A 22,011-nucleotide genomic window follows, 5' to 3' on the forward strand; every position below is an offset into this window, starting at 1 on the left:
GAAATAATTCCACATTTTACCACATAAACATGGTTCTGTTCTGTTGCACCTCAGCTTGGGTGTTTGTCCCCAACGCGAGAGGGGACACTCCAGCGTGCCATACAGCTCAGGCTGTGACGATGACACCGCTCTGGGTGTTCGGCCCGTCTCGGCCCCCGCCTGTCCTATCCAGAACCTCCACCAGAACGGCACAACCTTCTCTTCCATCTCCTTCTCGGAGGAGGAGGAGCTGAACAGTGAAGATCCTATCCAACAAAACAGCTTTTCAGTCTGTAAGTCTGTAAGGTTTGAGTGGGTGTAGATCGGCAACTATCGATTTTTTTTCTTTGCCTACTATCGATTACTCTTACGATGAATCTAATAATCGAGAGGAATATTCTTTTGATGATTTAAATAAGGAAAACTCATTTAAATTAATTAATGCAAAAAGATTTGAATAGATTTGTTTTAATAATCAACCTACTTACTTATCTATTTTATACTTCAATGTACAACAGTGTCTCAAAAAAAGAACAGCTGACGAAGCCCAATCATCTCTATCTACAATTTTGGCCATTTTCTATGTGACAAAAGTGACCTTTGAATTTCCCTCCAAAATTCTGTCCCTTATTCTTTATTAAATGTTGAACACAGCTTACTGTGTGCATGTGGCTGGCTATCGTCATAACATATGTGCCAAAATGTGCAGAGGTCATCATATGACGGGGTACAATTTTTTGTCAAGGTGACATGATATAAGAAATGCAACTCTGCAGGCTTGGCATTCTTTTAGTATGTTGTAATGGTCACTAGGAGTGCTAAAGAGTGTGTTTTCACTTTTCAGGTGATGGCCATGCTGCCTATGCACATGAAATGCCCGGATCCGAGGCTAAAGCACATGAGACCAGTGGCTTCAAGACTGAGGAGGAGACACGGGAAGAGGTAGAAGAGGTGGACTATGACATTTTACCACCACCAAAGAGTGAGTACAGTACAGTTCTGACTGCTGTTACAGGCTTTTGTGTTATGAAAGTACTGTATTCATCATTTGCCCTTAAATTATATGATATAAATTGGAAAGGGGGAAAGGTTAGTGCAGTGCAGCCATTAATATTTTAATGTCAATTAAAATGTGTGATATTATAAACTGAAAAAGATAACTATGCCTATTAATTGCGTCCTCTTTAGTGATGTATGAAATGAATGGTTCATCAGAGGAGGACTTATCTCAGGATGAGGGCCTTCATGAGGTTCCTCAGCCGGTCTTGTTTGGAGATGAGGAGCTGTATGATGTTCCTCTGTCCTACAGGTGGCTTCATGACCATCAAGGTGAGATTATCTTGTCTTCTACACCTCAAATAAGTCCATTTTATTTCCAAATGGAAATGGGGTGTTACAATGGATACAAAATACAGTTATTATTTAGTCACAAACACTTGTTAATATACTTATCATTTTATTTCATTTCATCAGTATTTATAAAACCACAGACAGACATTTCACTTTTGAAAAAAAAAAAAAAAAACACTGTCTTGTCCTAGACAATTTTCCCTCCTGGCTCCCAAACTGTGGAATAAACTCCCTGTCGCACTTAGAACTACAGACTCACTCCATAGCTTCCGCCATGGACTGAAGACTCACCTCTTCAGACTCCACCTAAACCCATAGCAATAGCACTACTGTAACACTCCCCTTCCCTCAATGACCACACATGAAGTTAGATAGCATTTTTGAGGTTTTAGAAAAGTATTTCTATGAAGTTAGATAGTATTTTTTTTTTAGGTTTTAGAAAAGTATTTTTACTGCTTAGGTGAGTGGTCTACTTATGTTTTTAGTTTTTCTAGATTGATATTCCTATGCATTTGTTGTATTGCTGTTGATGTACTGACATATTATCTTGCTTATTACAGTGATGTATTACCTGCTTATTGTATGTCGCTTTGGATTAAAAGCGTTTGCTAAATGCCTAAATTGTAAATTGGTGGTGGGCAATTAAATTAAACATATTGGCAAATAATACACAACAGTTAAACTGTAGTGATACCAAGCAAAATTGCTCATACTGAAGCAAGGCAATTTTGACATGCATGTGAAGAGCTATTGTGCCATCTGGTGGCTGAGAAGTAGTACCAATCAAATCTATCACCAATCAAATCAAGTTAAAAATGAGTGTGAAAACAATAACATACACATTTTGCCCGATAGCAATGAAATTCTCAAAGCAGAGTATTATAGTAGGAGTGTTTGCTATCATTTCAGAACACAGAGAGGCAATGGGGAGCATTTACGACGTCCCAAGCACTCTTCTGAGGACAACGTCAGATGGTAAGTCTGTCTGACTTCATCTCATGTCACTGTAACTGGATTTCTTGTTCTTGTCTCACGTGATGGTGACAGTAGAGCAGGGGCTCTCAAACTTTGTCATGTCACGGACCCCTAAATTGACTTCTATTATATTAGGTCGTAGAACCCTGTTTAAGATGTATTCTGTCATAGGGACAGACCCTTTTTGCATTCAAGTGAATTGAATTACTCCTCATTTGGCTGGGGTCCCGTTTGAAAACCATAGTCTTTTGGGCGGTTAATTGTTGGCTTCCATGCCTCTTCTCCACTCTGACAAAATTAGCATAGATGCTTAAATCTTTATAAGAAAAGTGAATGGCAGTGGTGAAACGACAGGCCAATGTCTCTCTGTTCTGTCTGTTTAGCTACAGTAAGTGAGCTCTACATATTTTGTTGTACGAGTACGACGGATAGTGAAAATAGCCTTTCAGCCTATAGATCCACAATGTTCAACAAAATTAAAGTTGCATATAACGGCATGCCCAAAATAGGGAAGCCAGGTTGAAAAGCTACTCCTAAGCCGTGTTTCTGCATTCAAATGTAAACATATTCTATTCGTTTGTGTTCATGGTTGCAGAGGAGGAGGATCTGGAAGTGGGAGTGAGCCTGCTGGAGGATATGATGGCCAGTCTTGGGGGAGAATCTACAAGCTGGGGGACCAGAGAGACTGCCTCAGCAAGACCATACACACCAATATACTTCTAGACTAGAACACTGAGCTCTGGACAGCTCTGAGATCCTGAAAGGCCTGTTTTGGATGAGGTTTCCACCCAACATAGACGATGTACTCATTGTACTGTATGTATTGGTATGATTTCAATATTCATCCTATATAAATACACAAAGATGAATTGTTCTTTACACTGTACTAGGACACTGGTTGTACAATACTTTATATTTCCATTTCTATGCAACGGACGATGTGCTGAAGCTCATGTTGCAGCCATTCCACATCTTGGACAATAAAGAGACATGACCCTGCACTGTTGTCTTTGAGCTTCTATTTACAAAAGAACCAACCAAGTATTCATTTATAACATTATATACTTAAGTTGTGCCACACTGTACAGAGCTGAGAAGTGTTACATGGTCCACAATAGCAAATTCACCCACACATCACTTTTGTTCATTTAAATAAACATAAAAACATCAATATTGCTTAATTATACATGGTGGACAAGTTTCCCTGACATGGCTCAAGTCTAGTTTTAGGCAATCTGGCAAGCCATCGTCAAAGAAAGGGGGACGCCCACTCGGTATGTCCCTCTTCCTTTTAGAAGAATAGAGTCTGCAACACTGGTATACTCAGCTCTGTTTTATTGCTTCAGAGCCGAGTATACCAGTGTTGCGGACTATTCTTCTTCTGTACTGCCGTTTATCCAGCACCTGGGCTAGAGTGGATTAGTGCAAGCACTATCACCCCCTCTTCCTTTTAGAAGCATAAGCTATCATGTTTTTAGGAAACTTGTAGCGTACTTGGTAGGATTTCTTCTAACCGCTTCCATTCTTTAAAAAATCTACTAGCTCACAACATGTCATCGTGCTGCTGCCGTGGGCTTGCAGAACTGCCATTTGTGATTTCTATACATTTATGAAAATAGGGATTCCAGGCCAAAAGTGGTTAAATTCTTGGACTTATTCATGCATGGGAAACTGTTCCTTTGAAATCCAGTTGAACGATAATAGCAACATCTAAAACACACAGGCTATGATTTACTGAGTATTACCAGAAGACAATAAATCCACTTTCCCGAACTACCTTAACAAAGGCAGCACTTAAATGTCCCTCAACGTGTTTCTGTATGGCAGATGTAAGCTTCCAGCAAATGCTGAGTAAATCGATCCAGAAAATGGTCTCATACAGTACATACAGGCACAAGGATGGACGATTGGCGTAGTTTGGCTGTCAGAGGAGACAACCAGGCTGGTGAGAGACGTGAAGATGACATATATATATATACACTATATATATTTTACATTACACTTGAGAACTTTGAAGACTCAAAAACTATGCTAGATTCACAACAGCAAAGCATTCCCACATAAGGATTAAATAGATTTAGAAATATAACTTCATAGACCAAGACAGCAGTTCTCATAATATGACAAAACTATAGTAGTGCAGGGAATGAATTGAACTACAGTACAAGCAGTGGAACGAATGTGATGGCTAAAAGTGATTTGTGCATTCTCTAAAATAAAAACATGTTACTCTTTGGAACAGAAAAGAATCAAGGCAAATAACAAAAAAAATAAAAGAAGAAAAAGGGGGGAAAAAAGATAACATGAAAGTAACCTGCCACTCAATTGAGACAAACATCCATAAATGATTCCATGGTGGGTAGAATTTAAATGACTGTTTAACTAAAAAGTAGCAATGGTGATTTTATAGATTTTTGGTATATAGTGTATGTGATTCCAGTTGTCTTCATGTATTAACATAAATAGAAACAGGAAGATACAAATCATATCATTACATATTATGTACTGTAGCCAGGGGAGACAAAATGGACAAAGTGCAAAACACAGGAAGTCAAATTGCTAATTATTTATACATTGTTTGTAGTAACTACATATTGGCTCCATTTTGATATACACTTATTGGAATTGATTTTATTGTTTCAACTTGTCCCCCAACTTGGGTCAATTATGTTTTTCATTTGTCCTAAAATGTCTCCTTAGTGTCAACTCACCTGACATTTAATATCTAAGGACCTGTGCAGTTGTTTAAAAGTTATTTAATCTAGTATGTCAAAGATTACATAAAATACAATACCGCAAAGATACACATTTGACAGACCTAGATTTGAACCTGTGGATTAGTGTTGTACAATATGCCTCCCTAATTTCTACAAACACCAACAGCCTTTCTGCCTGGGCGCTATCTAAACCAGCCAGGGGAGGAATTTACTGGGGGCTTTTATCCTTCTAAAGAACAAACTTCTTGAAAAGTCTATAATACAACTTTATATTCACGGTGATGGTCAGTTATCTGCCAAACGGCTGGTAGAGTATATACAGTCTAAAGCCTCTATCATAGTCCAAGGTGAAGCGATATCACCTCACCGCAGTGTAGTTTTCTATCTATCACCTAAAAAATGTATAACAAAGTCTAGGTATAGCTCTTCACTTTGGACTATGATAGAGGCTTTATTAGTCATTGCCCAAGAGTTGATTGTATCAATCTTGGCAGTTTGGCTGGTGTGAAGTAGCCTGGTAAAGTCTCCCTGTCACGGAATTCAATTTCATTTTCATTCAGCAGGCCAGTCTGCTGAAACCAAATAAAATGTGAGTTCCACGACTGGCATGGTCTACCAGGCCTGGTGTGAAGTTCTCAACCCAGGCGTCTGTGCTGAGATGAAGGGGAATCATGCCTTGGCCTGGGACGGTTCCCTGAGGAACTCCTCCAGGACAGAGATGATGCTGCAGGCCTCGGGCAGGTCGCTGTGTTCGTTCCTGGCATTCTGCAGCAGCACGTCGCCATTACCGCAGCCCTGCAGGAACTGGCAGCAGCGGAACAGAGCGTAGTGGCTCATCTCTGCCTGCCGCACGAAGCGCTTCAGGCTGTTCATGTCTTGGATGGCCTGCAGGGGGCAAGGACAAGGCATTGTATAAGTAACCAGATGAAAAAGGCCAATGTTCCCTGACAGTGGTTCTCTGTCGTCCCTCAGTTTGGTATGCATTTTGTAGACGTAGCTCAGAGTGCACAAATGGAACCAAATGGAAAAGTAAAGATCCATTGAGTTCCATTTGTACACTCTCTGAGTTGCAGACCTGTAAGACCAAATTATGACAATAATTTAGCTATAGGGACCCCTGGAACTCACTCAAGGACCCCACTTTGATTACCACAGTTCCACAAGAAAGGAAAAGTGGGCAGTGGGAGTAGAACTTCCAAACATGTACTACCAATGTACATGTGTGCTGTTAAGTCATATTCAATTTCTCTACTGTCACCTTGAGTTTGAAGTTTTCCAGGATCTGTCTAAGCAGGAAAGGATTGCAACGCTCTGCTGCATTCAGGAATGCCTGGATCCAGTCATCACAGAAACGATTACTGACTGGGGGAAGGAAAAAAAACATGTCAAGCTGGACTCAGATTGCAGGACAATAAAACACTATGACCTATGATGATCTAAAACTGTGAAACAGTTCATCAAGGACCCAAGTTCATAAAGTCTTGTGCTCAGTCTTAATGACAAGGAATGAGGAGGGTTTGGAGGGGGTTATAGTGAAGTGTTCACTCTCCTTACACAGACGGTTGGACATCACACTAGTGTGATATAGACCTCTGTATAGGAGTGTTTTTTTATTTGATATCCATTTGCTAGTGTGTACTTGAAAATTGATAGAATAATCAATCTCAAGTGCTTGCTGTTGTCATGCAACCAGTCCTTCGGTAGGCTATGTCAAACCTCTATTACACACCTCAGAGTCTCAGACTGTCCTGTGTAACTTTGATATGATCACTCCCTGAGTGCAGTGGTGCTGACCAAACGCTCATCTCAGGATTTTCCTCTCATAAAATGTAACCTGGGGAGGCCAATCTGGCTCAAATCTGCACTAGATTACAGCAGCCTGAGCCCAGTTTAACCACTTAAGCCCTATATTTGTACGACAAATATCCAAACTACAAGACCACAGTGTCTTTTCACCTACAGTATAATGACATGCCCAGCATAGGGATGCCAGATTCAATCATCTCTAGATTACTCTGATTACCACCTACCAGTGTTTGAGAATGTGGGAGGGCTGGTGGAGCAGTCTATTATCAGGTTAGTGTCCTCAGACATGGCCTTGCATAGCGAGGAGGTGGTGGTGTCCTGTTGAGAGAGGCCCTGCAAACTGGCTGCTTTCACGAACCTAAACATCCACCAAACGGAACACTTGAGTCACATACATGGAAATTTACAGCAGCACATACACACTCAGCAAGTAGTCGATCACATGCATGGAAATTTACAGCAGCACATACACAGCAAGTAGTCGATCACATGCTAGCTAGCTGCAAGTACATTTACTTAAAATAAGTACTGCACTTAAGTACACATTTTAGTTTAGTGATTCCAATTTCCAATACTTTTACTTCTACTCCACAACATCTCGGATCCAAACCGGACTGCACCTCTGGGCGAAAAGTCGTGTGAATTCTCAGACTTTTCATGGTGAACGGACTGGTATTCGATTTGTTCGTGTTGCGTTATTGGTAAACTAACTCACCTGGCCACATCAGCCTTTGTCTTCTCATCTGAATTGACAACGTCCACTTGAATGTGACTCAGAGCCTGAACACAATAAACGTAGTGATTACAAATGTATCTTTCTGGCATTGTTATTTTTTTACGTTTGACATCTTGAACATTAACAGCAGTAATCATTAACCACAGTAATCAATGCAGGCAGATGTTACATGCCACAGAGTAAACAAATATTTGTCTTGTGATGACATGATGATGTAGATGGGTAGCCAGTTCCTTTTTCTTTTCAGTTTTTTTACTTCCTCACTGGTTTGGTTTGTTAAGACTGGTTAATATTAAGCCAATACAACAACAGTAGACTGAGTTGTTGAGTAAGGACCAAGTGTGGTTGCTGTGGACTAGAGTGATGAATATGCAAAAAACTGGTTTGGACTTTAGACAATTCATTGGCAGTTTTCAGAGTCCCTCGGGGAACATGTCAATGAGAGCAAAATCTAATTATCACATAAAGAATCTTGAACAATATAGAACATTCTAGGGCCACACTGTTGAAACGGTGGCAGCGAGAGGTGACTCACGGCATGCAGCAGGAAGCTGATGCTTCCCTGGACCAGCAGCACCACGCGATGGATGTGCATCACCGACTCCTCATACCAGAGGCTCAGATAGGGACGCACCTCCGTCTCCAGGTTCTGTAGCTGATGCACGCACAGAGGGAAGGAATGTGTTAAATCACTGCCATCAAGGTTACGTCAACACAAGGACAGAGAGTTATAAAACACAGATTCTATTCTCTTGCAGTACAGTACCTCTGGAGTTTGTAAACTGCTCTGCAGGCCTTGGACATATTTGTCGAGCTCTAGTCGGAATGTACAGACAGTCAAGGAACTGGGAAGGGTTGCTTGTTTATGAATGCATACGTATGTATACAGTACATATAATATATATGTATCACATAAGTGATAATCAAATGGCTAGCCCCACAACCAAAAGGAAAGATAGGGTTGTAGTAACTGTAAGAGGGTTGTTTATGTTGGTGATGTCTATACAACTGGAGTAAAACAAACATTTCACAAATGGCATATTATTTTATATCTACAAATCAAATTCTTTAAAAGAACCACACCGGTAGTCTGGCGTGTTTCTCAAATGATTCAAAGTATACTTGACATTACTGCCGATTTTCAATACAGTCCTTAATTTCAGTAGTATGAAAAGCAACTTTCAGAGCCTTGCTTGGGATAGGTATTCCAATGCAAGGTTATTGTATTGTCTCATTTTAAAGCATGGAATTGATCTAGACAAAAATTGTCCCTGGAGAAAGCATTCATTTACCAATTAAGTTCAAATGTCTGCAACTGGATTATTTTTGATACATTTAATGTTGATGTCATGTTTAATCATGTATAATGTCACAAAGGATATAAATTGAGTCCTTTTTCAGAGCCCCCCATGAAACAGATGACATATCCATTTCCATCAGCATCGGGCTGATCGGGGGACCTCTCCTGCTCCAGAAGACAGCAGTAACATCCCACTGCCTGCTCTGGGACACTGGGAACAATCAAACATCAATAGAGTTGTGTCATTAAAGGTAGTTTAAGTAATGTTATTATTTATTTGTTAAAATGGAGTGTTAAATAGCTCTATATTCCGTAATATTTGGTTTAGACTGAGTGTTTGTTCAGTAACAGGGGTTTTCCCATCTCTCACTTTAGTAAACATTACATTTTCAGATCAGGGTACCACTTTTATCCAATCAGGAGAGAGAGCGCTCATTAAACCAGTGGTCCTCAACCTTTTCAGGCCGCGACCCCAGAAATAACCACATTTTAACTGGGGACCCCCCCCTGACGAGCACTAAGAGTTGAGGCATTACATTTTGTATAACACAATTCTATTGTGAAAATAGCAGATCTACATGCTCAGGAGGCGTAGTGAGCATATCTGCCTCAAATATTTGACAATTTGGCCAATGTTTAATTTGTCATTTCAGATGTGTTAAAAGGTTCTTATAAATTGTCCTTAAACTTTAGAAATGTGCAGATACCCTCTGTACACTTAAACTTTATGTTGGTCTGTTTACTGTTGAGTGAGAAAACAATGTTTCATATAAAGTTAATAATCTGGGGACCCCCCAAAACAATTTGGCGACCCCCCTGGGGGTCCCGACCCACAGGTTGAGAACCACTGGGTTAAACAATTTAAATTGATAGTGATGAATCAAACAACAGAAATGAACATACAAAATTGGAACTGTAACACCATAACATCATGGTCATTCTCTCCTAATATATTGTATCTCCTTTCTAAGTAACAGGTTTGTAATGTAATTGTGGATGCACAATGTTGTTCAATGAGAACAGCTTCTTTATCATCACCTGAGTTCCACAGTGGCAATGTTGCCCATGCCCCCCAGCAGGGCTCCTTTACTCAGCCTCCTGGAGATGTAGCTCCGTAGCTCCGGTTCTGCCTCCGCCGGCAGGCTGCTGTCCACTAAGGTCAGGCTGTGGACAGGGATAGAGGTGGTTAACATGGATACGTGCGCCCGGCCAGTGAGAGGTGATGATGGGGAAGCTTGCAGCCGGTCAGATCAATGGAGGAGATGGAGGAAGCTGATGATCAACAAGACTAATTGTACAACATAGACAACAGGTATCTTGCGTTTTTCTTTGCCCAACTGAGTCACACAGCCTTTTGTGGAGTTTCTAATGACTGGCATGTTTTCTATTACCCATAGTTTATTACTCCGTCATACAACGAAAATAGACGATCCTGCGACACATTCTGAGTTGGAAGATCAGCTACTGTATTTTACAAATGTAACACTGTCGTACATCGAAGTATAAATGCTGCTTAACCCATTCAGACCTGAGGCTGATTCTAAAAATGCCTTCTAAAACCTAACCTAAGGTTTCTGAAAACCTTCAAATTCTTATTCATTTTTATTTTAAATGAATGATGTTGCTATGTATAGCAAAATACTAATGAGACACAGAGGCAGCTCCCGGTTTGAAAGGTATAACGTATAGCCACCATTGAAAGAAGAACGCATGCTTTGCCTGTATTCTTCATGTGTCTACCAGCATATTCAAAGGTTTTCATTTTCCTCGAACCGGAGTAGACAATTGAAAATATCAAAAAAGATCAAAGACTGTGTAACTCAGTATTGTAGAAATGTCTGCAGAGCGATGATAAATCAACTAAGAGCACAAACAGGAAAGGAACAACGTTTGATTCCATGTTGATTGGATTTGCCGTGTCGGTCCCAGCATGGTGGTAAATAGATAATAATAATCAAATGCACAACACTTAAAGCCACAGAATCACAAACCACTGAAAGCGAGAGTAAGTCGGCGGGAGGGTCCATGGTTCACCATGGTTACCTAAAGTCTTCCTGGCTGGTTGTGGAGTCTGCTCGCCTCTGGTTCCATGATGACGCACTTTCTCCACAGGCCTCAGATCTAAGACAGTTGACAGTTCACTCTTCATTTGGCGGTTTGTAAACCCAATAAGACCCGAGGTCGATTCTATAGATGTCTTCCAAGTCAGTAGTTCTTACACAAACATAGCAGATGTACAAGCTCGCAGCACGGCTCCAAAATATGTATTGCCCTTTAAGAGATCTGTTTTGTAATTTTTGTTTAAATTAATCTCACACTTTAATGTGTACAAAGGGATTTCTCCCCTTTTTTTTCAGCTGTCGATTTTCAGTTTTCTTTACCTTCAAATGATAATATTAATAATAATAATACTATCTGGAATCTATATAGCACTTTTCTGAGAAGGGGAGGGGGTGTAGGTAAAGCAACAACTTTATTAGTAAAGAAATAAGAGATAAAAGCAAAGAGGCCATTGCCTTCCGTTAATTTCAGTATGGTATGCAAATCAACAAACAGAAATGTGAAACTTGCTTGTGACACTTTAGGTTTCCTCCATTTATTTCTGTCAAAGTTACTCATTGTTGCTTAACTGGCATTTTAATAGCTATGTAGTGGTGTCTGGAAGAGTGGGTAAACTCTCAATTTTGATTCCTCCTAATTAAAGGCAAGGTGGTTCTCAACAACCTAAATGTAACTTTCCTGTTCTATCCCGGATTTGAACCCGGCTGAGTCAATAGAGCCAGCATGCTTGCTCAGGGGAGAAATTGAATTTTGACTTTCACACCAGAAAAAAGATTGTCTCAAACCAGACATAGGGTCTATTCTAAATGTCTCAATAGAAGAGCAGGGAGACCAAATACGACCACAACAATTGTATAAGTTACATTTTACTGTTGTGTTACATAAGTTACTGTTGTGCTCGTCTCGGAGCACAACAGTATGCAGCGACGGGTGAGGTTCTATATGGGGCTAACTGTGTGTGTGTGTGTGTGTGTGTGTGTGTGTGTGTGTGTGTGTGTGTGTGTGTGTGTGTGTGTGTGTGTGTGTGTGTGACTGTGTGTTGCTGCTACAGAAAGAGACGAGATGCATTTGTTATGCAAAACTAAACTAAACAAAAAGTACTGTAATAAGTGAAGTGTGTGCATAATAATGCAAACACTATTTGACAGGCGTGCACATGTAAAAACACCAGCGACAGACCATTGCAGGTCATATCCCAATGCATTCAAGTGCATTGGAATTTATTAAGCATCATTACCTCAATAATAATCCTTCCAGCTCAGTTATTGTACAAGTAGCATGGCATCACAACACCAAAAATAAAGTATAGCTGTCAATAATGTGTCTCAACATGTTATATCACGAAGAACTGAAGACAAAATAAGCTGTACGTTTTGGGGACATGAAGCTGTTACCTGGTGCCTTGATACAGATATATGGTGTAGTAGCAGTTCAGTTGGATTTTCTGGTTGTATGCTGCAATGTCTTCACTGTCGAAGTCATCCTTTTCTTCCACATCAATGGAGTCTTGGAAGGACGAGGTCTGCGAGGTAAACATCTTTACTAGCAGCTGTTTAAAACCACAGATGACAGCAAGGCTCCGTGTGTTATTTATCTGGCATCTACGACGCTGAACGAAAGAGTAGATACATAATACATGCGGACGGACGTAAACACACGTCACAAACGTGGATGAATGATTGTTGACGTTGTGAAGATCGAGTATTTTTTGCACGCATGCGTACCGGTGCTCTGTACGTGTGTAAAAAATGCCCGACTAGCTATGATATTCAACTCAAACATTGGTTCCCGGTTCCGGATTCAACATGTTTTCAACGAAGAATACCATATCAGAGGTTTTAATTATGTAATATTTTAATTATGAGAATGGTAGTGGGCAGACATGTAGAATAGGAGATTTGCTGGCTGTATTCTGTGTATATTTTTGGAAATTAGTGAACACTTATATTTTAACATTCCAATGCAGAAATCTCACACTGTACATGTCCCTGTTAATAATGCGAAATGTAGGACTACTCATATAAATATTCTGACTGTTTCTATCTGACCATAATATAGTAGTAATATTTGTTATTATTATATAAGTGTGGCGACCCGACCCTTCAATAAAGCTACATGGGGAGAAAAAACAAAACAAAAAGCATCCGCAAAGATTTGTGGGATGAGGTTTTGAGCTGACTGACGCCATCTTGAGTTGGGTTTGGGTTGTTGTTGTGGTGTGGTGGTGTTCCTTTCTAGCTGATGGTGGGTTGATGATAGCAGACAGACATGGGAAGAAAGAAGAAAAAGCAGATGAAGCCTTGGTGCTGGTATCCTTTAAATGCCGGTGGAACGGGGGTTTTCATTAGCAAGTCAACGTGGCTTGCACTGTGTGGTACATTATTAATAGCCTTGGCTAACTGTAGGCAATGGTTAGCTAAGTGTGGTAGTTAACTAGCTTGAGCTTGGGATCGATCTCCTAGTGGTCCAGAGGGCCAATATGAGGGTCATTATGCCCAGACGTAGTGCACTATGCCTGGGTGTCGTATTGGGTAAAGCAGAGCGCCCGATTAATTGAGTACAAAGGACCCCAATGGAAACAAGTCATATGCTTTCTTGGGTTAAAATCCTCTTACCAGACTTTGTATTGAACTGTATGTACTTTTCTGTGCTTTTTTTGGGATCTGTTAATAAAGTATCCAATCAATCAATCAATCAATCACTGTACTCTTTGAGAGGGTCAGTATTGCTGAATGTAGTGCACTGTATTTGGCTGGAACTGGAACTTGCCCCTTCTTTTTGGTATTAAGCTATTAATGATCAGCCTGGATGAAATAGACTATAACCGAAGACTATAACCGATTATATTTGAATTCTTATACACAAAAATATTAACAAAAAATACCTTTATTTTTGGGTGATACTTGGTCAGCATCTTGTTTTGACAAGGCTTTTGCACAACAAGCTCAGTGGAACTACTGTATCATAACAAGGCATCTTATTGTCAAACAGTAAGCATTAATAAACTGTGTTCCTAAACTATGAAATCAGGTATTGTAACAGGGATTTCGACGACGAAAAGATTCTCATACAGCATCAGAAAGCCAAACACTTCAAATGTCATATCTGTCACAAGAAGCTGTATACTGGGCCTGGTCTGGCAATCCACTGTATGCAGGTGAGTCCATTTGAGACGGTAAAATAAATAATATCTTCAGACCAGACGGTTTCCCTTCTTTTAACCATTGGAACCGGGAAAGGTCTGTGTCATTTTAGGTTGAGATAAAAAAGCATTATTTATACTTTTGCTGTTCAAAAATATCTGATATACAAGCTCATAATGCGGCACAAAGTACTATTTTTGAAAAATCTTTGAATATATATTATTTTAAAGCGAACATTTTTAACTCCAATCTTTGCTTCTGTTCGTCCCTGGAACCACGTATTTTCAGATGGTCTGCGGCCAAATATAATTTTGGGGGTCCTTGACCTAAAACACTCGACAAACATGCTTTTTTTCCTCCCAGAAAACTGATTTAGAGGATATTTGTAGAATCTGCCTCAAGTCCTAATGGGTGGATGCTATATACAAACATTGTCACTGTCGGGCAGAAACCTTGTATCAAATTTGTACATTATTTAAATGATAAATACAAAACGAACGGTTTTGGACATACAAGGTTTCCACCCGACAACAACGATATATTTGTTTTAGGTTCATAAAGAGACCATTGATGGAGTTCCCAATGCAATACCTGGGAGAACAGACATCGAATTGGAAATCTATGGCATGGAAGGGATTCCAGAGAAAGACATGGAAGAAAGAAGAAGAGTACTGGAACAGAAAACCCAGGGTATTAACAATGAAATTAAAGGAGCTATAGTCAACTTTTTCATTGTAGGGCCGACACTTTGTTTACATCCTAGTCTATAGACTGGAATGTAAACAAAGTGTCGGTCTGACAATGGCCAAAATGATTATTTTATCATTATTTTACGCTTTTTGTGGTCATTTTTGAATAGAAACACATACATATATATAAGAAAAAGTTGACTATAGCTCCTTTAACGTATAATCAACAATGCCATCTGTTTATTATTTCTTGTGAACACTGGTCTTTGGTTGGTTGGTTGATTACATTTTATGGATAATATGATTACATTTTATGGATAATATAAAGTGAGAACACTTGTTTCCAACATGGTCCCTGATGTCAGAAAGGCAGGACAGACAGAGTAACACACAACATCCATCACTATCCCATGAACACATTACACATTATTATATATTATAGAAGACGAAATTCATATGAAAAACGGGGGACAAAATGTCCTAGTATGTTCCTTTTTTTAATCACAATCAATATGCCCCTCTGTTCATTCAATGCCAGACTCCCAGAAGAAGAAGCAGAACCAGGATGACTCTGACGACTATGACGAGGATGATGAGCCTGGTCCCTCCTTCCAGCAGCCTGCTGCTGCCCAGCCCCAGGCAGGCTTCATCCCTCCCATGACCCAGCCTGGCATGCCTCCTGGGGCTGGGGCACCAGGGATGCCACCAGGCACCTACTCAGGTCAGTAGCACTGCTGTACCTAGACATACAGTACATACTTTAGCTTCTCCAACCATCAGGATGGTCTTCTTTGAACCTAAACCTAATCAGATTCTTCAGTAACAGTTAGTGCTGACGATTTCTCTGTGTACTCGATAGCCAATGGATACGTTCTTCCCTTCCATGTTTTACTTTGGTTACTGGCAGATACGTCGATTTAACACATCTTCCCGTAACTTAAGAATATTTCAAATGGCCATAATTTGATCCACAAAGTGCACTTACGAACTGCTTTGACTGTTGTAGGTATTTGTTTGATGACTTAACCTTTCCTAGGCTATGTATTTGAGGTTGAAATAATTCACCCATGTTACTGTATGTGTATGCATTACATTATGTTGTATGTTGGGGCAATAAGATGCAGAGAATATAATAATATTATTATTATTATTTTTGACCAGATCTCTGTCTATCACTTTGTGAAATCTTTCTTTTATTCTGTAGGAATGCCACCGATGATGCCAGGTGTGCCACCTATGATGCCTGGGATGCCCCCTGGGATGCCAGGAATGCCACCAGGGTGAGAGATTTGTATTTCTTCATGTTTTACTGGTCATTAGTCACTGTGTCTTGTCTATGTATTCATCGATGTATTCATCTTTCTCTGTATTTAGTATGATGCCAATGGGTGGAATGATGCCTCCAGGGCCAGGGATGCCACCCATGATGCCAGGCATGCCACCAGGTATAGGTACACACTGCAAACCATCATAAAGCCCTCTTTAAAGTAGTGTTCAAAGTCTGTATTTTTCTTGCGGTGTGACATAAGCTAATTTCTCCTGCCGTCCTGTCTTCACAGGCATGCCACCACCAGTGGGGCACCGTCCAGGTCTGAGCCACATGGCACAGGGCCCGCCTGCGGCAGGACCAAGCATGCTGACTAGACCCACTATGCCCGCAGCCCCCTCAAACCAGCCTGCTGTCTCTAAGCCTCTTTTCCCCAGTGCTGGACAGGTAATCTTTCGACTCCCGGAAAGTATTATCTCAGTCCCCCCTAATCTCCAGCATTCTGACAGGATATACATCTCATTAACAAAGAAATCCCTACTGTTCTAATCGAACATACTATTAGATATAATAGGCTGATTGAAAAGAGAACAAAACGGCACTGCTTAATCTAGAGACATTTTGTTCATCACTGCAGGATATTTCACTACTCCTATTCTTTACTCTTTTCCTGTGCCACAGATCGGGAGTCGGGTTGCGAGCACGAGTACGAGTGCAGGCTCGTCAAGTGCGGACACTCAGTCCACCTCCTCTAATGCTCTGTCTAGCAGCACGCCACAAGTATGACGCTGTCTGCCTGCCCCACTCTTACAAGCTACAGCTTTACAATGGGCATGCACCCAATTGTATATAGTTTGCTTATCGATAAGTAGAGCAGATTGACGCTTTTTTTAAACAAATGTATGTGTGTGAAGCTTTTTTTAATGTATTTTTTGGTTTTATTTATTTGCAGAGAAATGTTCTCCAAAACCCTGTGTGGCAGTGACTGAGGGATGCTGTCCAAATTGCTTGATTGTTAGATTTTACTATATTGGCCTGCAAATGGTTTCATGACATGACTATATATGCCATTGTTTGCTTTGTGACTTTTACTACAAATCTGCACTTTATGGAACCCCACATACCGGTACTTGCCCTTGATAAATATCTGCTATTGCCTTTTTGAGCAAGTTTGGTCAATGCTTTTGTTGCCATTTTGTCACACATTATGCGTCTTGTGCAGATTTGTAAAGTATGTACCGGTAAGTACATTTTTCAATTGGTACAGGACGGCACAGCATGCTTTTTCAGTTCTAATTTCTTTTTGCACACTTGGAGTGTGTATGACATGATCATGCTTTATAGAGTTGCTCACTGTGTGTGTGTGATGATAAACATACTGTAGGTGTATTACTAACAATATGGTGTTGACAATTGGCATCACCATCACACAGTCATGGGAGTAACCTTAAAATATGATGTCTTTATTTTTAGGACAAACTTTTTACTCTTCCTATAAAGTTAAGTTTTAACCGTTCCTTCTTTCGTTTATATGTTTTCTCCCTCAACCCAGAGCCTACAGACGGTGTCGGGGTCACCACTCCCCACCTCCTCCACAACCTCTGACCCCTCCAAGCCCACATTCCCAGCCTACACCCAGGCTGCTGCTGCCTCAGTGGCGGCCAGCCCCAGCACTGGCAGCAGCACAGTTTCCAAGCCTCCCTCTACTGTGACCAGTAAGCCCGCAACACTCACCACCACCAGTGCAACCAGTAAGTTGATCCACCCTGATGAGGATATCTCACTGGTAAGTAGCCCCGCTTTTACAGCCTCCTTTTCTAGCTGTTTATTTTTTGTACAGTAAGTGGCTAACATATAATGTGTGCATCCATAAAAAGATAGTGTCTGTAACAGTTTGTCATGTTCAGTTAAATCAAGTTTAAAGTAGAATTCTATGGCTGTCAAGATTGCATTCAACATGATCTTTCCTGACTCAAACTGAATGAACCTTTTGTTTGTTTGCCACCCTGTTCTTTACATTATGCCATTGTCTAATCAGTTCTCGTCTTTGCTGTGTTTGCTGTGTTTGTGTGTGCGCTGTAGGAAGAGTTGCGGGCTCAGTTGCCCAGGTACCAGCGTAATATCTCCCGCCAAGGCCAACCCACCGCTGCTGCACCACCAGTGGGCATGATGACCCCTCAGCAGCCTGGCTTGAGGCATCAAATACCTGGTATGGAAGTGTCCCAGTTTCCTTCGCTTAACCCATTTAGAGTTGACCTGAGGCCGATAAAAAAAAAAAAAAACCTTATAAATCCTAACCCAATTCTTCTGAAAAACGTTTTATTACAAATAAAAGGAGAATACCGTACTAGCCCTTCTGATGTTATGATATCCCCAGTGTTTCCCCATATGAATTTCACACCTTGTTTTTGGCTCCCACAACATGATTATTTTGGAAAAAGGCGCTTTGTGACACACCGGTGTGCGACGAACGACTAAACTAGAGGCATTCGTCTTTTAACATTGAAAATCTGTAATCACTATAACAGCCACCCAATCCTTGTTTCCTCAGGTCAGTATGGCGGCCCGCACCAGGGGATGCCACGATTCATGCCAGGAGGTATGCCTCCGTACGTACAAGGTCCCCCGATGGTTCCCCCAGGGTACCAAGGAGCGCCCCCGCGGCCACCCATGGGCATGAGACCCCCGGTCATGTCTCCGGGAGGCCGCTACTGAAGCCTGGTCTACTGTCTTCTATAGGTTTGGACACTCAACCCTTTTCTAATGTCCTCAACTTATAGTAGACAAGCCAGTATTGTAACATAGAACAATGTACTGTACATTGTACTTGTCACTATGAGGAAGAGACACTGAATACACAGCAAACAGAAGTGATCTCTAAAGGCATCACACAGCGCATGGGGGAAAAACAAGTATTTACACTGTACCTAATCAAGCCTATGAACTGTTGTTGTAAACCATCCTTGTCCTGTGGCTGTTTTTTTGTCCTTATGTTTCATTTAGGTGTGTAGAAGTGTAATAGATATGGTTCGTAGTGTTGTGAAGGCGCTGGAGTTACATGAGCTGTACCCACCTTTTACCAAGGCAAGTTTTCATACTACATTATCGTTCTAAAGAAAAGCAGTGAGGCCTTCACAGCACATTTAGGTGCTGTTGGACTTTGCGTCCCCAACTTTGTTTGGTGAGGGCTTCAGAATGTTGTTTTCACTGTTTTTTGTAATGCTGTGCTCACTGGCATTTTCTTTAGGCTGCACTACTAATGCTAAGTCTATGAATCACACACACACGATTACCAAATGAATTGGTGTCATATGTATTGTTGTAAAACTGTATTGTAATAAAACGTCCTGAAACCCTAAGACTCTTCTTTACGGGAATTTAGCGGGCAAGACGCATCACAGCAGGTTTGTACTCCAGTCATGCGCTGCAGGCTACATGACTGGTGGTCATGCGTTTTCAAAATGATTTTGTTCTGTTCAGAATCCAGAAGTTCAAGTTGTCTGTTTATAGCCTCTTTAATTGTGTAAAAATGGCATTTAAATCTTAAAAGTAACCTTTGTTTTTAGTTTTTTTGCTTTTGATTACACGCATGACATGAATGTATTGCTTTATTGTATTATATGTTTTAATTATCCACTTAAGCCCTATATTATTTGTACTACGAATAGAGAAAATAGCAAATCTATAGCTCACAACGCTTTGTGAGCTTATAGATCTGCTAGTTTTGAAAGCGTTTGAATTTTAAAAACATTTTCTTTCCCCCCCATCTATATTGACATTGGCCAAATTTGGGACGCCAGGCTGAAAGTGGTTAATTAATGGTCTTGAATGTATGCTATCTGAACTGTAGTTAGTGTATTATTGGCCGTGGACAAAGTCAGTGCATTGTATACGTAGAGCTGCAGTACTACTGTTAGGGTGGCTGTGGTGCTAAAACCCAGATTTCTCTTCTCCCTGTAGCGATGCCACGGGGGACTGGCTGAGGCCCTGTCTCAGTGTAGCCCTGTGTATCAGCCTGAGGCAAGTCTCATACACTTTTTCTGTCTTCTCATTCATTACCAGGGGCCCTCACAGCGTACCCGCTGTTGGATGTCAACGTCCCCAAACTTGCAGCAAGTTTGGTGAAGGCCCTTGTTTGTTTTGTTGCGTTTTAGGTACCATTTTCTTCAGGCATGTTAGCAGTATGTAAGATCTACTTTTAAATCTGTGATGCTTCCATTTGACATTGTGACAAATTCTGGTTGGCACAGTGGAGCTATTTTTAATCTGTACTTTAAGTAACGATTTGGTACATTTTAGACATTAAACAAGCCTATAGTCACTTCAATTTGGAACTTGTAATTATCTTTGAAAAATGATTGCCACATTCAGCTCAACCTCAAAAGCCTGTCACCTAACAGCCAGGAATGCATTAAATGTTTTCTTGGTTTTTGGAGCAAAATGAGACATCAAAATGGTTCTGCCACTTAATCCTGTTTGTTTCATCAGCTTTCCTCACTTGATCATTTGACATTTACTACTTAAATGAAGGAGAAACCCTGCCAGTAACAGGTTAGTTACAGCTGTAAGTACCATTGCTAGAAATTCCCTAGCTATGTCTTTGGTTTTGTTTTGTTTTTATTTTGTGTGTGGGCACACAAGATCTTATGCAACAATCCCGTAGTGGGTTGTTGTGGAAAAAGTGTTTGATTTCGGGGTGATAAGGGTTGCCTTGTGCCATTATTTTTGTTTACATCTGACAATGTAAGAGTAACCAAGCCATTCAGTGCTTTGGATTATTAATATATTATTACAGGCAGACTCTTCATTGGTAAGTACTGGCTTTGGCTTAGTCTCACATATATGCCATACCTTGTTTTCCAATATGTAATGAATTAACTTCTCTGTATAACGAATGTCAAACCTATATTATACTATTGTCGGATGCCATTAATCTTGGTTATGGGATGCCATTAATCTTGGTTATGTCATATGAAAATGCCACTGTCATGACATTAACATTGTCTATTCCTTGTAATCATTTCATATTCTGTCTCAGGACATGACTGGTATGGTAAACATCAAGGAAAAGCATAAGAGATATGGCAATTGTATTACAGGTTTAGGTTAAGCCATCAAAACCGGTAAAGCATCTGTGTAATTTTAGATTTTTGCGTTGGCTCTTCCAAAATAGGAGATACAAGTTCACAGCGTGTCACTTCGTGCTACACTGCGAGTTTGTAGATCTGCTATTTTTGAAAGATCTTGAAATGTGAGAACTACTGATTTAGAAGGTCTTTGTGGAATTGGCCTCTGGTCTTAGATTTAAGGATGCTGTTTACACTCTTTCTCCGTTGGATGATGTTGGTCATGTACACCACCAGGTCTGGATCCTCACTGTATTCTATTAATAAACCACATACTGTATATGAATTCTGGTGTGACTTTTGTGTTATATTACTCACCACATTGTACTTACCGTATTGTGAATGTATTGGAAGGCAATGTGTATAGAAGTTGAAAAAGTGAAAACAATCATGTAGAATCTGTATAATGTAAAACTGAAAAAGACTGTCATATGCCTCTTTTTGTGCTAACTGTGCCAGACTAACATTCAGATGTCTGTGGCATCTTCATCTGAGCCTATAGTATCTAAAAGTCATGATATAGCACAAATACAAAAAGTTGTTTAAAGGGATATTTCACTTTAAAAAAAAAAGAAAGAAAAAACGTTTGGTCGTCTACTCTACAGATTTTAATTTGCTTGATTCAATATTTAGATATTGGATGTAAATGTTATCAGGCCCTCCAGGCCCAGAGCCTCTCCCCATATTCACCCATTGTGTGGTAGAGCTCAGTGGCACCATGATAGATTCATTAAAAACAAAAAAATATTTTTTTCTGGTGACTCATAATACCCTCCTAATACATGAGCAGGCTGTGTTTTTTCGATAACTAATTTGTTATAATTTTGTATTTAATGTTTTCCATTTTCCCAAAGAATTATTT

The 22,011-nt window shown here is 40.3% G+C and overlaps 2 protein-coding genes across 3 annotated transcripts; one reads left to right on the top strand and one right to left on the bottom strand.

Moving 5' to 3' along the window:
- Positions 1-5,469: 5,469 nt before the first annotated feature.
- cUnh17orf75 (chromosome Un C17orf75 homolog) lies at positions 5,470-12,485 on the bottom strand. Its single transcript, XM_080724089.1, has 10 exons — positions 12,319-12,485; positions 10,907-10,984; positions 9,902-10,027; positions 8,937-9,074; positions 8,330-8,408; positions 8,099-8,218; positions 7,543-7,607; positions 7,052-7,185; positions 6,280-6,383; positions 5,470-5,906 (listed from the first exon to the last, which is right to left on the bottom strand). Exons 1-10 carry the CDS (start codon positions 12,459-12,461, stop codon positions 5,691-5,693), a joined length of 1,203 nt encoding a protein of 400 aa, XP_080580215.1. The 5' UTR covers positions 12,462-12,485; the 3' UTR covers positions 5,470-5,690.
- Positions 12,486-13,150: 665 nt separating this feature from the next.
- On the top strand, positions 13,151-21,329 carry znf207a (zinc finger protein 207, a). Of its 2 annotated transcripts, XM_080724383.1 has the most exons (10): positions 13,151-13,233; positions 13,955-14,081; positions 14,619-14,757; positions 15,295-15,477; positions 15,961-16,036; positions 16,131-16,201; positions 16,316-16,470; positions 17,576-17,809; positions 18,106-18,232; positions 18,575-21,329. In XM_080724383.1, the coding sequence occupies exons 1-10, from the start codon at positions 13,193-13,195 to the stop codon at positions 18,736-18,738; spliced, it is 1,317 nt and encodes a 438-aa protein (XP_080580509.1). In that variant the 5' UTR covers positions 13,151-13,192; the 3' UTR covers positions 18,739-21,329. The 2 variants fall into 2 exon arrangements, with proteins under 2 accessions (XP_080580509.1, XP_080580508.1); XM_080724382.1 differs by lacking the exon at positions 18,575-21,329 and having other exon boundaries at positions 16,131-16,207; positions 17,576-18,176.
- Positions 21,330-22,011: the final 682 nt, after the last annotated feature.

The sequence above is a fragment of the Nannobrachium achirus genome (genome assembly GCF_963921795.1).
Source record: "Nannobrachium achirus genome assembly, chromosome: 4".
In the NCBI taxonomy this organism is placed as follows: Eukaryota; Metazoa; Chordata; class Actinopteri; order Myctophiformes; family Myctophidae; genus Nannobrachium; species Nannobrachium achirus.

Excerpts from the sequence above, each read along its gene's own strand:
- znf207a (XM_080724383.1), top strand. The coding sequence starts at position 13,193 with ATGGGAAGAAAGAAGAAAAAGCAGATGAAGCCTTGGTGCTG. Across the intron at positions 14,758-15,294 it reads ACTGGAACAGAAAACCCAGG|ACTCCCAGAAGAAGAAGCAG; the intron begins GTATTAACAATG and ends ATTCAATGCCAG. Across the intron at positions 16,037-16,130 it reads ATGCCAGGAATGCCACCAGG|TATGATGCCAATGGGTGGAA; the intron begins GTGAGAGATTTG and ends CTCTGTATTTAG.
- cUnh17orf75 (XM_080724089.1), bottom strand. The coding sequence starts at position 12,461 with ATGTTTACCTCGCAGACCTCGTCCTTCCAAGACTCCATTGATGTGGAA. Across the intron at positions 10,985-12,318 it reads TATCTGTATCAAGGCACCAG|ATCTGAGGCCTGTGGAGAAA; the intron begins GTAACAGCTTCA and ends CAACTGTCTTAG. Across the intron at positions 8,219-8,329 it reads GCAGTTTACAAACTCCAGAG|CTACAGAACCTGGAGACGGA; the intron begins GTACTGTACTGC and ends TGCGTGCATCAG.